This window comes from Octodon degus, unplaced genomic scaffold (assembly GCF_000260255.1).
Source record: "Octodon degus isolate 3935 unplaced genomic scaffold, OctDeg1.0 scaffold00002, whole genome shotgun sequence".
Classification (NCBI taxonomy): domain Eukaryota; kingdom Metazoa; phylum Chordata; class Mammalia; order Rodentia; family Octodontidae; genus Octodon; species Octodon degus.
In genome coordinates this window covers 18,224,118-18,238,464 of record NW_004524578.1, presented here as the reverse complement: position 1 = coordinate 18,238,464, position 14,347 = coordinate 18,224,118, and the positions used below count along the sequence as shown (strand labels likewise).

General features: G+C 53.9%; 1 protein-coding gene across 1 annotated transcript; it reads right to left on the bottom strand.

The window, feature by feature from the left end:
* Nucleotides 1–980: 980 nt before the first annotated feature.
* On the bottom strand, nt 981–10,471 carry Isg20 (interferon stimulated exonuclease gene 20). Its single transcript, XM_023710242.1, has 4 exons — nt 10,251–10,471; nt 9,805–10,056; nt 2,733–2,933; nt 981–1,220 (listed from the first exon to the last, which is right to left on the bottom strand). Exons 2-4 carry the CDS (start codon nt 10,030–10,032, stop codon nt 1,107–1,109), a joined length of 543 nt encoding a protein of 180 aa, XP_023566010.1. The 5' UTR covers nt 10,033–10,056; nt 10,251–10,471; the 3' UTR covers nt 981–1,106.
* Between the last annotated feature and the right edge of the window lie 3,876 nt (nt 10,472–14,347).

Here is a 14,347-nt window from a genome sequence, read left to right as displayed (position 1 = left end):
CTGCAGGAGAGCTGCCCAGGGCAGAGGCTGGACAGGCTGGACAGCTGCGACTGCATGTTGCAGGCAGAGCTTCTCCAAGCCAGCATCACCGTCTGTGGAGAGTATGCTGGAAAGGTCCATTCTCACGGTGGCCAGCTCTGGGGGTGGGGCCAGCATCCTCGGGAGACGCTGACCACGCTTACCCACAGGTGCTGTGATCAGGTTCCAGGATGGCTTAGCAAGCACCTCAGGCTCAAGTGGCCAGGGGTCAGGATCACTATGGAGGCAAAAAACGAAGACACCTAGGTCAATGCCCTGGATTCAATCCCCAGTAGCACCACCACCACCCCAAACTCCTACTGTTCATTCTAATGAGGCCGCACCTTGTTTCCAGCTGGGCCCGCAGGGCACAGTGTAGCTGCTGCCCTGATGGCCCCCGGATCTGCAGGCGGTCCAGGAAGTAGCAAAGGTTCCTGCCATTTGGTGGCTGCTTAAGCCAAGACAGGACTGGTGCTGGGGGTTTTGCCTGCAACACCTCTCGAATATGCAGTGAACTGCTATTTTCTGTTTTACAGATAGAGAAACTGAGGCGTGGGTTAAGGTTAAGCCACAGAAAGGTTAGACAACTTGGGCTATGTCACACAGCTACTAAATAGCAAAGCTAGGGTTCTGACCTGGTCTTCCCTGACTGCAAAGTTCACTCTCTTTGTGTCCTCATTTTCCATACAGTGTGTGTGTGGTACCTTTGCTTTCAAGGCACTGACCTGGTGATGAGATGGAGCTCAGAGCAGTGTGCCATCCCAGGAAGTAATGCCCAAAAGTGCCACAGGAAAAGCAGGGCAGGGGGATCCAGGGGTCCAGTGGCTTCCTGAACACTTTGGCTCCCCAGTGGAGAGGGTACCAGGAGGGTGTCGACCTCCACCCGCTGCCAACCCCTGGGCACACAGCCTGGGTCCTATCATGAGTATCCAGCTCAGAGGGGAGAAAGGAAGACAAAGACTGGGTACACTGGAGTAGACAAAATAGAGAACCATTTTATTACAAAGCACATGTCTTGAAAAAGCTCTTAAGAGAGATGCTGCTGTGGTGGAGGGACCCTCTGGTCCCTGGGACAGGGCTGGGCCAGTTCAGTGTGACCCTGCCAGGTGAGGCAGCCCCTGGCGTGTTCGGATCCGCTGTGAGAGCTGATAGAGCTCCATGGTGGCCTTCGCATCTTCCACAGAGCTGTGTCCAAACCCATTCTGCAGACCAACAGACAGATACAGGGTGGGGCTGGGAGCTGGTCGAATCCAGAGGCCCAGGGGCTACTCACCCCATTTCCCAGTTGGCAAGTCTCCCCTGGCCTCTGGCTCGTGGGTTTGGAAGAGTGCGGCCCAGTGGAGTTCGGGATCAAGGGTGCCAGGCCCAGGTACGTGAGGCACAACAGCTAGTGCACCCCTCTGGTGGGGGACAGGGCTGCAGCCAGGCACACAGCAGCTGCTCTGTGGTGGCGCTTGGGCCACCAGGATGGAGCAAGGGTCTCCAGTAAGGGCTATGGGAAGGGCTGCTCAGAAAGGACACGGAGACCAGGGCATGACAGAACTTGCCATGGAGGATGGAAAGAGACACCCCAAGTACCAGGTACCCCTGGGGTGCAAGCCCGGGTGCTGCTAAAATCAGAGCTTTGGGTAGATAGTGGTGGGGGAGGTGATCTGTGGCCCCTCATCCCTGAATGCCTCAAAGGGGAGTCCACACTTTATGGGGTGGAGGCCAACGGCCCTTGGATCCCTTGGAGGGACAGGTGACCACCATGTGCCACCTCTCTCTGTGCTAGCACCAGGCCCACATGATCTCCTCAGCCTTGGCTAGATTGGAGGGTTCCCCCACTTCACGTTGGAACTGAGGTTCATGCACAGGTAAAGAGTGGAGGTGGAATTGCTACTGCGCTGAGTGGCCTACATCCCCATGGTCACCCTCACAGTGGGCCTTCCTGCCATCCTGTGTGACCCATGCTCCATGACACCTCACTTTCTCTAATGCCCAGCACCTGGCATGACAGTGCTCACTGACCAGGCTGATCCCACCCCACATCTGGTCAGGTATGCAGAGGAATCAAGTGTCTACCAGTGATCAGAGTTGTGTGAGTGTCCGGTCCCCTAGGTCCCTCCTGTGGTGCACAGCTGCGACACTTCCCAGGTTCACACCCTCCCTACAGTACTGGGGCTGGAACCCAGGGCCTCTGCACTAAGCTGCATCCTCAGCCCTTTTGTATTTTTTTCTTTTGAGCCAGGGTCTTGTTAAATCACTAAGTTACCCAGGCTGGGTAAGAACTTGCAATGGTCCTGCCTCAGCCTCCTAGAGGGCTAGAATTCCAGGTGTGCCACCACAACTGTGGTTCTGTGGTGTGAGCAGCTTCGTTATCCACAGGCTAACTGGCTTGATTTAAGCGCAAGAGTAAACTTGTACTGGGTGCTCCACTCCCCCCACCCTCACTCTACCAGTGGCGCCTGGAGTCACCTTGCAAAGCCCATCCTTGTCTCTGGGAAGCCCAAACTGAGACACACACATCGCCCCCTCCCCGTTCCTCACAACCACACAGCTCCCCAAGGGAGAAGGAGCAGAGGCTTTGTCCCTGAGCTATGGGACCCGTTCAGAGTCCTGGAGGTCTAGGCAGGCCCAGGAGCGGCCTCAGGCAGGCTGGCTGCCCGTCCTGGTGCCCACCTTGGGCAGGGCAGGGGGGAGGCAGGGAGGAGGAGGGGGCAGCCCTCACCCACCTGGATGTGCCTGTGCAGGAGCCGCTCACACAGCACCCGCAGGGACACCCGCTTGCAGTGCTCCAGCTTGGCCTCACGCCACAGCACCCAGTCGGTAGACGTGTCATGAATGGCGTAGCCACTCATGTCCTCCTTCAGGGCCTTGAAGTCATGCTTCAGGTCGTGACCCACTACCAACTTGCCTTTCAGGAGCTGCAGGATCTGCCAGGAAGACACGCACCCTGCACATGTCCACCTAGCGTCCCAGAGTGGCGGGGTTGGGGGGAGCAGGGCTGGCTGAGAGAGGCCTCCCCTCAGCTCATGGGGGGACCTGTGACCCAGGTGAATCATCACCCTCTCTGGCCTTCAAATGCATTATCTCTGACAACAGGAGATGGATCAGGTCCCTCCTCAGGTGTGAGAGTTCTTATCGGTGTGGGCCGGCCCTGGTGGCCCACATGGGAACATGCTGCTGACCGAGCCCCTTGGGCCTCTCACAGTGAGTGACAGCAAGAGGATAATGACCTCCCAAAGCCTCACACAGTCTCCGGAACCTCCAGCCCTGCTCCATGGCAAAGGTGGCCACACAGAGGGAAACACCCTGGACTTCCTGGGTGGCCTCACAAAATCAAAGGTCAGAGCAAGTCAGTGTGAGAAGAACTCATGAGCTGTGGCTGGCTTGGAAGTTGGAGGAAGGGGCCCAGAGGGTCAAGGTGCCCAAGAAGCTTCTAGAAGTTGAAGGTCAAGCAGAAGGCCTTTACCCAGGCCTCCAGAGGAAACAGCCCTGCAGGCGCCTTGTAGGCCCAGCAAGAGACCATGTTGGACTTGGGACCTACAAAACTGTAAGATCATAAATGTGTGTCATCTTAAACGCTTAAGCTTATAGCAAACTAACTCAGTGAGGAGGAGCGCTGAATGGAACTTTACAGAAGAAAAGTAGACACGTGGTGATTTGCCTAAAATTCCTCTGCTGGTTTTTAAATTAAGTTTGAAAAAAAAAGGGGGGGAATAAAATAAAATAAAGTAAGTTTGCGGGCTGGGGAGATAGCTTGGTGATCTAAGCACCTGCCTGGCAAATGCAAAGATCCGGGTTCAATTACCAATACGGCATGCCATGCAGGGCCCAGCCACCATGACGGTCACTGAAACCAGGTGTGGTGGTGCACACCTGTAATCCCAGTACTGGGGAGGCTGAGACAGGAGGATCACTACGAGTATGAGCTATGTAGTGAGATCCTGTACCAAATAAATACATAAATAAATAAAATATTTGTTAAAAAGGTTTGCAAATTCCTTCCTATGTTTAAAAAAAAAAAAAAAAGGTGGAATCTAATTTCTTCCCCAGGCACCTGGGGGAGCTTGCGTAACTCCTGATTTCTCTCAAGGGTTGGAATTCTAGGACCCTTGCACTGACAGGGAAGCTCTGTCACTCCAAAGCCAGCAGGCAGTAGAGGCCATGGGGAGAGGCCACTCAGGGATAGAGATAAATCCAAGGCACCCTAGCACCCATCACAGGCGGGTGGGAGAAGGAACCTTCTTCTGTGGTCCCCGCCTCCGGAAGGCCTCAGCCGACGCTCTGTCCCCACCACGCATCCCTACAGGTGTGCACTCACACGGATCAATAAGGACATTATGGAACCACTAACTTCGGGTGATGGCAGGGTCAGGACTCTGAGCACCTGCTTGTTACTGTCACAAGAGCCAGGTTGTAGGGGACAGGTCTAGCGCACCCCCTGTGTGCTCCAGCTCCCCTCTGCCTGCCTCGTCCTCTAGTGACACCCCAATCAGTGTTGTTTAACTTGGCTGCCATACTGTCTCTCTGTCTCTGTCTGTCTGTCTGTCTGTCTGTCTGTCTGTCTGTCTCTCTCTCTCTCTCTCTCTCTCTCTCTGCCTTGGCACTGAAGATTGAAGCCAGGAGCCTGCATATGCTAGGTAAGTGCTCTGTCACTAACTCACATCCTCAATATCCTAGAAGGATTTTTTTTTTGTTTTTGGCTGCCTCAGGATGCCTTAAGGGCAGGTCTGGAAAGGCATGAGGATCTGGGGATTGAACCACAATATCCAGAGCCTAACTGCCTTTGCTTAAGCAGGCACTTAAACAACTGAGCTAATGGGCAGGCCCCCTATCCTATTTTTATTTTGAGACAAGGTCTTGCCAAGTTGCCCAGGGCGGTCTTGAACTTTTGATCCTCCTGCCTCAGCCTCCGCAGGTGCTGGGCTTACAGACCTGGGCCACCATGCCAAGGTCACAATTATGTGTTCCTAACAGACAAGGGGATCCAGCTGGTCTGGAGGGACACAACTTCTACAGAGCAGCTCAGCAGGACCCACGTGGAGGAAGGGGGGTTCTCGGTGGGAGAACTGTGGAGATGCGACTGTGTCATGCGCCTGTTCTTGCTAACATCCTTCGTGTTTCTGAACAATGTGACCCGTTTTTCCCATCTAAGAGCTTGGCTCAGGCCCAGTTCACACAAAGTACTAAAGAACTTGCCCGCCTTCCCAGAGACAGCCACTGCTGGTCTCAGACATGAGAGAGCCAGGTCACTGAGCTATGGATTCCTGGGAAATTCATCATTTCCTGAGCCTGGGACTTGGTGGGGTGGGGGTGGGGTGGGGCTGCCTTGGGCATCATAGGACTCAGGATGAGACAGAACAGGAGGCAGAAGAAGCAAGCGGAAGCAGGAGAAAGAAGAGAACCTCTGCAGCAGAGAGATGCTAATGACTCTGCAGGTCTGGACAAGAAAGACCATTGGACTTGCTGTGTGGTCTCAGGGTGTCGAGGACCCTCTCTGGACCTCCATGTTCACATTTGTAAGATGTAGGCTTGCCCTGGTGGGATCTGAGTGGCCCATCAGCACCAGGGCTCCTCCAAATTTCTGATGCCGGGCTGGGGAGGTGCCAGCAGCAGGCAGCCTGGGGACCTGTCACGAGCTTGGCATGCCATTAGACTTCACTAAACACAGGGAGTGGAGACGCTCAAATTCCTGGAAAGAACCACAGCAGGCATTCAGCACTCCTCCCGTATCAGCTGGCACTGGGCCAGGTGCTTGGCTTGCCTCAGTGGGAAGCTCCTCCCCCACACTATTCTTAGTTCCTCTTCTAAGGAGGGGCAAAATCAGAGAGGTCAGGCTCGCCCAGGTCACACAGCTGGCGAGCTGCAAGCAGCAAGGCGTGGCCGGGCTCCATCTGACCCATCAGAAGGAAGTTATTATTAGCACCGCGAGAGGACAGAGATGACGCAGAAAGAGGCGCTCATCTCTTATCTGACCACCTGGTGGAGGGGTGCAGAGGACCCGACCCTACTGTCGTCCTCAGGAGTGGAGTGGCACCCCTAACCTCTTTCCTTGCCACGTACTCTGGCTGCCTGTTCGTGCCATCTGCCCTAGGGTTGGTTATCTAGACGGTGAATTCCTCCTGCATCTGGCCAAGTTTCTGAGAGATCTGCCAGGTGGCGGAGCCCCAGCGGGACACTCTGACCCATGCAAAAGCCACTCCCAGTCACAAGCTCCCATGGCCTCTCTACACGTACTCCTCCAAATCATGGGCTTTGTGGGCTAGGTGCCAGGTTGACATAAGGAATCTTAACTCAGAAGTGCAGGTTACAAGCTATCCAACATGACTCTCAGGTCGGAGCCCTGAATCTGAGCCCTGACTTGTATCACAGCTTCCAGAGTGTCCTTAGGGAAGTCATTGCCCCTCTCTGGATGTTCTGGAAGGTTCTTGAGCAAGGGCATGGCAGAATAAAAATACCTGCAAAGCTGTGTCACCCTCCTGTTGCACAGAGGGGCAGGCATGGGCCAGAGGACTCAGAGAATCGAGAGGCAGTGCTGGATCAGGGCTCAGGTCCAATCAGTGGGAGTGTGCCATGCCCCAGGGCTGCATGTGTGTGGCAACAGCTGGACAAAGGGGACCAGCAAGAGCCAGTGGGAAGGCAGAGGTGGCTTCGCTGCCCTCAGCGGCCAGTACCCTTCTGCACTTACAGGAAGCAGCTGGACTTCCACTCCACACACCACTCCCCTTTCCGAGTGCCATGCCCAGTGCCCGGCCTCCTGCAGAAACAGGAAGCTGTGGGAGATGGGAAGTGGGGGGAGGGAGGGCAGGTGAGCTTCCAAGTTTGTGGGCAGAAGGAAGTGGTGAGAGATTCCTGTTGGGGATCAGGAGGGACAGGGACTGAGAGGGAACAGCCCCAACCAGGCTCCTTTCACATGGGGATGATAGGAGCAGGGCTGGAGGGTGGGCAGCCAGGGCTGAGGCTGGCACCAGGGCTGAGTGGTGTGGAGCTCAGGACAGGCAGGTGCATAGGGGACAGAGCCCTGGGCTCGGGCAACTGAGGCAGAAAGGAACAGGGTGGTCAAGTATATGGTGAATATTTCCATTAAAAATGTTTTATAAGCCAGGTGTGATGGAGCATGCCTATAATCCCAGCACCTGGGAGGCTGAGGCAGGAGGACTGCCATGAGTTCAAGGGCAGACCCTGAACTACATAGTCTGCATAAAAGAAAAATAAAAGCGGGGGTGTTCCAGGAATATAGCTCAGCAGCACAGCGCCTGCCTGGCAAGCACAAGGATATGAGTTCCATGCCCGGTACCAAAAAAAGTATTAAAGTACAGATTTCTGTGAGTCCACCTCAAAATGTTCACCCTCGCTTGACACGCACTCATCCCACCGTTCTTGCCCTGCCTGAGCAGCTCTGGCGTCCTCTTTCCTGAGTGTCTTTACGAGGTGTGATCAATAGGCAGTGCCTGCTGCCATCGAGAGCCCAACGACAGGCAGGGCGGCACCTGTCGCTGCATCCTGATCCACCTCACTCACCCACACAGTGTGACTTTGGTCCCTTCCCCAAACTCCAAATGGCCACGAAGACAAATGTTTCGAGTGGATTCAGGACATCAAGGCAGCCACAAGAGCACAACTAAAGACACTCGCGGAAGAGGACCTCTGGAACTGCATCAGACAGGTGACGATGAGGGGCTCTGTGTGTTGAAAGTGAGGAGGATTCCTGGCGATGTGTCCCTCACTGTAATAAGTTCTTTTTTTTTATTTGAACACTCACCGCATTTGTTGATCATGACACACATGTGACCAATTGTGGCTGGGCCTGAGCTGGCGGGCATGTACTCAGGCAGCAGAGTGGGCAGCGGGCAGCAAGCAGGAGCCAGGGGGCAGGGGGTGGCGCCCTCAGGAGCAGCACTGTCCCAGCCTGAGGCCATGCAGGAGGGAGAAGCTCTGTCACTTGCCCCAGGCCCCACAAACCCGGCTGTGACACAGAGCAGGCCCTGTGCAGCCTGCGCCACTGGCTCTGGAGAGTTGCTGATGGCCACAAGTGACCACCCGGGCAGGGCTTTGCGTCAGGCACCTGTGACCTGAGGCTCAGCGCAGCTCCTAACTGGGGAATGACAGGGAGCAAGGCGCCCTGGACCCAAGGGCCCAGGATGTCAGGGATTTGGGGCTTCCAGCCCTCTCTGTCCAGGCCAGGAAATGTGAGAGCCTGTCCTAGGCTCTCTGGGCTCTTCTTCACCTGTGCCACTTTGATGTGGGAGAAGCTGGGGACAAGGAGGAAGGATGAGGATGTCAGTGGCTCTCTACGGCTCACCAAATGACACACATCCTCTTTCTTGCTCTTGTCAAATGCTACTGGCCATACGTGTCTTTCCAGAACCACAGAGATGCTGTGCCCCTCCCCTCTGCTCTGCTATTATCCCGTTGATATTCCTAGAACAGTGCCATCCAATAGAAACAGAACATGGCACAGATGTAATTTTAAATCACTTAATAGCTACAGCGAAAAAGGTAAAAAGCAGCTGAACGTGGAGCACATGTCGGTACCTTGCACTGGGGAGGGGGAGGCAGAGGATCCTGAGTTCAAGGCTAACCTGGGGTACACAGCAAAAGCCTAAATACATTTTTAAAAGGTAAAAAGGGACAGGTGAAATTAATTTTAGTGTTTCCTTTAACCAACTTGTCACAAATATGATCACTTTAATATATAGTCAATATTAAAGAAGTAGTCAGGCATCGTGTGGTTCCTAGCCCATCTCAGCTCGGATGAGCAGGACTGGAGCTGGGTTTTCAGGTTTGCCTCCTGGTCCTGTGAGCTTCTCAGTGCAATGAGCTGCCCTTTCTCCTCCTCCCCAGTGTGCATGCTGAAGTCCTAACCCTGTTACCTCCAAATATGGCTTATTTAGGCGCATGACAGACAGGTATCAGTGCGCAGCACCAACAGACGGATTCCAGGGTCCCCAAGCCCCCAGATGCCCGAGTCCCTTCCATAAGACAGACAGAATCTGCACACATCCTGGTCACCCTTTGGATCATCACTAATAACTTACTGCATCTGATGACAACATGAAAATGGTTATATGAATAGCTGTCAGGCTATTGTTCAGGGAATAACAAGAAGAAAAGCACCTGTATTTTCAGTACAGATAGATGCAATTTTCTTTCTAATACTTCCAGTCCCCGGGAGCCACTGCGACCGTTTTCTCTCTGGCGTGTGGCGGGCATGTGCCAGTGAGGGAAACCTTGTGTCCTGTATCCCTGGACTTTCCCAGCCCCTCGGAGAACACTGAGCTCCCCCGACCAGTGAGCCTTGCCAGAGGTGACTAATCAGGGGAAACCTCTAGGTGGCTTGAGCTCTGCTTTTCCCTTTCTGTTTCTCTGAAACAGAAACCTAAAGCTATCACCAAAGGTAAGCAGCAAGGGGATGGGGAATCCTGGCTCTGGGAACCTGGGTTTCACACTGCGCAGGCATAGGCAGGGTGCCTTAGGTCAGGGGCCAGATCCCTCTCAGTCTTTCACTCAAGGGGGCTCCCGTGAGCTGCTTACCACAGGCTACCTGGAGGGCCAGTGTGGGGGAAGAGGAGGGAAGGTAGCCTCTATCATTGTATGGGAAGCTGTCAGGCGGGACTCAGTTTCCCCCAAGACCAGAAACAAGACCTGAATCTTGGTTTCTCTACCGAGAAACCTCGGGGCTCCCCTTGCAGCAGGGTGTGGACTTTTCCCCTGTGGGGCCGCAGATCCTAGGGAAGGAGCTGGGGTGAGGGAGGGGGTGTTGCTTCCTCTCTTGCCTTGCTGACCCCTGGCCCGACTCACCTCTAGTCTGGCTTCAGCGAAAGGTGTGGCTGTTTGCATGTCCAGACGTGTGACCCCACTGACGCGGGTCCTGTAATCAGTGATCACCCCCTCAGGCCGGATGAACTTGTCGTACAGCACCAAGCCCGAGGGACTCACGAGGCTGCAGCGGGCCAGGCCGCTCTCCTGGAGTGGCCCTAGCCCCACCATCTCGCAGTCCATGGCCACGGCCTCCAGGCTGCCCGCCATGCTCCGCGGGGACCCTCAGAAGTGCTGCAGGAGGGGCCCACAGATGTGTTGGGGGAGTGACACACCAGCCTCCGGTGGTCTGCACCCTCCCCACCCTGCACTTTGTCTCCAGTGTCACCTGGCAACAGGGGAAGCTGGCCTCTTGCCACCCCACTAAAATTCCCAGCTATGGGTTCTGCCCTGCAGACTAAATACCAGGAGGGCCCCTCCACGCTCACCTGCCGCCTCTGCACCCTCGCTGAAGTCTGCCTCTCTGCTGCCACTTCTCAGCCACTACAGGCGCTCTGAGCCTTGACTCATCTCTCAACAGCGGTCAGGCATCCTGATCCCGTTCCGGTTTCCAATTCGCTTCAGGGGAAATAAGGGGTGGGAGGCCGGCAGTGGGCTGGGCCACTCCCTCTGCCCCGCCTGCAGCAGGTAGGAAGCTGGGAGGCTGAGCTAGGCGGCCAAGTCCAGGTGTCCCTCCTCTGCCCCGCCTCCCCTCTCAGATGAGCGTCTTACGTAGTTGGAGTGGATTGCAACATTTTAGCTTTCTTACCCTCTGCCCAGAAAACAAACAACCCCCAGGATTGGAGCCCAGGGAATGTCCCCTGATCCTGGGGCTTCCAGTCTGTGAGGTCTTTTATGGGGAAGGGTGAGTGGCTCTTGGGACACTGAGCCTACTAATTGGGAAGGGCAGGAGATTGGGGTTGGGAGCCCCCCACTCTATCCACCCACACCGGTCAAATCCAGGGCAGGTAAGGAGGCACTCAGGCCTCCATGGCTCAGGGACACCTGGAAACAGATTTCTGTCTGATCTCAGGGGCCTCTGAGAGGGACATGGAGACAGAAGCAGGTCTTGGGGGCCCCCTACAGTCCTGCCAAGAAAGGTGACCCTGTCTGGGGCCAGAATTCTTGAGTTCTTAGAAGAGCAACTGGAAGGGCAACAACATCCAGGACTCAGTGAAGGAAAGAATGTGTGAGCTCCACTCGGTTCATAAGTGGGATCCCTCTGCTCTGTATGCTGTGGTGGTGAGGGGGTCCCCCCTCTTGCCTCCCTCCTACCCTGGCCCACGGAAATGGCAAGGATCCTTGCACTGGTTGCTCCCCACTACCACTAAGATTTGTTGCTGGGGGGGCCAGCAAGATAGCTAAATGGACTAGGTGCCTGCTTGGGCAAGCACAGGGACTGGGGTTCGACCCCTGGCACCACAGGCCAACACAGCCCTGCCCCTGGGAGAGCTGAGTTGGGCCAGGAGACCAGGCGTGGTGGTACACACCTCTAATCCCAGCGCTGGGGAGGCTGAAAACAGGAGGATCACTACGAGTCAGAGCTATTAGTGAGACCCTGTACCAAATTCACTTAAAAAAAAAAAAAAAAAAGATTTGTGGCGGGAAAAGGAACTTCCCCAGATCTTCAGTGCTTTCACCAAGCAGAAGTCTGACTTTAACACTCCACTCCCCCAAATAAAACCAAGTGTTGGACCATGTCTTGGTATAAGGCTTCTTTCCTCCCCGCTGTGTGGCTGGTTCATATCTGGGGTACAAAAGAACTCTTGCTCCCGTCCTGAATCAGTGACTTTTGCCTGCATCAGACTGCGTAGCCCGGGTTACAGTGCAAGGAATGCGACCGCTGGCTTCCGGGTCAGGCCCCTCTATACCGCCCCCTCCCGGCGCGGCTGCACCTGGGGCCTCACGGTTCCAGCCCCGCGGTGAACACGAGCCTCTGGTGTCTCAAGCCTTGTTCTTGGCAGCAGGCCACAGCCCCCTTTCACGGAGCTCCTCCATTCCCGTGACCCTACCCAAGACCCCACAGCCTGTACCAGAGCAGCCGGTCCGGTCTCTCCTGCCAGAGCATCCCTCTCAAGTTTGTTCTGAACCAGCCCGTCCAGTTGAGCTCCGACCTCCGCTTCTTCTCCCCTCTAACAATAGTGATTTAGAGCGATCTCTCGGCCAAGTGTCCTACAATGATTTAGGAGGAGAAGCAGCGGCATAAACAGGTGATGATGAAATCATACTACTTTTAAATGCATTTTAAAAGTACCCCTCTTTGGGGCCTGGGAGATGGCTCAATGGAACAAGTGCTTCCCTGGCAAGCACGAGGACCTCAGTTCAATCCCCAGTTTTGGAAAAAAAAAAAGGAAAAAAAAAAAAAAAAAAAAAAGTTACCCTCTAAAGATCAGCTTGGAAGTTTTTGTCTGCATTTCCCACGGGGGAACCAAGCACTGCATGGCAAGCCCGAGTCTCCCAGAACCAGCAGAGCTCTTCCTCCCACAGCCTGTATCTGGCCCATGTGCTTGCACCTCATCTTGAGGTCCTCCCTCTAGGCCTGGCCTTTGCTCCTCCTCCCTGCTCCAACTCTCCTGCCTGCTGCATCCACCTGCGGGTCTCCCTGCCTTAATCTTCCAAGATTTAAATTGTACAAATTCTATTTAGCCTCCTGTACCATTTGTCACAACTCTCCTCAGCATAAGAACTTAGTGATTTCCTGGGTCATGGGGGATGGGAAAAAGAGAGAGAGAGAGAGAAAGACAGAGACAGACAGACAGACACAAAAAGAAAGAGAAGAGAAAGAAAGGAAGAAAGAACATTCAAAATAAGTACAGTTAGAAATGGTGCTGAGGAAGTCGCTTTCTTTCACCTATTTAAATTTATTTTTTTTCACCTATTTAAATTTAAAACACCACTGTCTTAAGTTATTTCACTGATTGCTGAGATGAAATAAATAGCTGCTATAGTCAGGGCTTACGAGGGAATGGATTTCATATAGGACACATAATTTACAGGATTATTTTATAATATTCACCCAGTGTCAAATGCATTAGCGTGCAAGCCATCTGTCCACACACTAAAGACCCGAAGGATCCGGCTGAGGGTCTGGATCCCACGGCAATGTCCTGCACGAGTCCAGCTGAAGACCTAGAGCCACAACAAGGTCCTCCATGAGTCCAGCCGGAGGTCTAGAGCATGTGGCAATGTGTCGTGCACGTCTGTATGAGGGATCTGCCCTCGGAAGGCCCAGCGGTGGAAACTAGAAAGTCTAGGCCAGGGCGGTGAAGGATCTGTGCCAGGAGACCTGCACTGCAGCCAGGAAGCCAGGCTCAAAGTGAGGACCAGAGTGCCCCCAAAAAGAACCACTGCCGTCCTCAGCAACAGTGAGGACCTGAGCACCTCTGACTATGAGCACAGCTGAGGGCAGGAAAACCAGCTCGACAAGCTTCTCCAGGAGAATCAACAGTGCACCATCTTCTCCTCCCGTTTTCCTTTTATGCTATTGGCAACAATCTTTGCCAAATCCATCCAGACAGGCCTTCCACACCCAGAACCATGCTGATTCAGTTCAGCTAGGTGCTACAAGTTCACCTTTAGTTAACCACAAAACCCAGTGTTAAAGATTGATTTGAGCTCAGAGATTTCAGAGTCAGTTGGTTCCAAAGTAGGACGGCATGGCAGCGGTGCATCACAGATGAGACGTTCTATGGTGTGGCCTTGCACACCAAGGCAACATGCAGCCAAAGAAATGAGTAGTTGGGGCTGGGGAGATGGCTCAGTGGAATAAGTGCTTCACTGGCAAGCACAAGGGCCTGAGTTCAATCCCCGGTTCTGCCAAAAAAAAAAAAAAGAAAGAAAGAAAGAAAGAAAGAAAGAAAGAAAGAAAGAAAGAAAGAAATGAGTAGCTGCAGGCCTGCCCTTTTTAAAATGTATTTGGTTGTTGTAGAGTTTCACTATGCAGCTCAGACTCATATTGATCCTCCTGCTTTCAGCCTCCCCAGCGCTGGGATAATAGGTATGCACCACTATGCCTGGACTCTGTGGCCAGCTGAGACAGCCCTGGGGGTGGGGCTGGTGCATCATGTGGTGCCAGGGATCAAACTGAGGTCCCTGGGTTTGCCTACGCAGGCACTTTAGTCTGCTGAGCTATCTCATTGGCCCAGGTCAGCCTTCTTTCTGTCCCTTTATATTCCATCCAGGCTGTAAGCCTATTGACTGGTGCCACCCACACCCAGGGTGGGGCTTATTATCCACACCTTTGATCCCAGGGCCACACACTTAACCCACATCCATACACCCTCACCCAGCCATCTTCAAAGCTGCCCACCTATGACCACATGGAGTTTTGGGGGTCCTTTGAGATACAAGCTTAACTCTAGGGTCACTCTGTCTTCCATTATCCTAAGAGAGGTAAAAAATAAAATAACAGAAGCTCGGAGACCGTCCATGCTGTAGGCAAGAGCACATGAGCATTAGGTCTCCTACCAGTGGTGGTGAGTCCATGGCACGAATGTTACTTTTCTTGTAAGACAAAAGATGTTAACGTATGAGTTGTTTTTTCTAA

Excerpts from the sequence above, each read along its gene's own strand:
- Isg20 (XM_023710242.1), bottom strand. The coding sequence starts at position 10,032 with ATGGCGGGCAGCCTGGAGGCCGTGGCCATGGACTGCGAGATGGTGGGG. Across the intron at positions 2,934-9,804 it reads TCGCTGAAGCCAGACTAGAG|ATCCTGCAGCTCCTGAAAGG; the intron begins GTGAGTCGGGCC and ends TCTTCCTGGCAG. Across the intron at positions 1,221-2,732 it reads TCCTGCACAGGCACATCCAG|AATGGGTTTGGACACAGCTC; the intron begins GTGGGTGAGGGC and ends GTTGGTCTGCAG.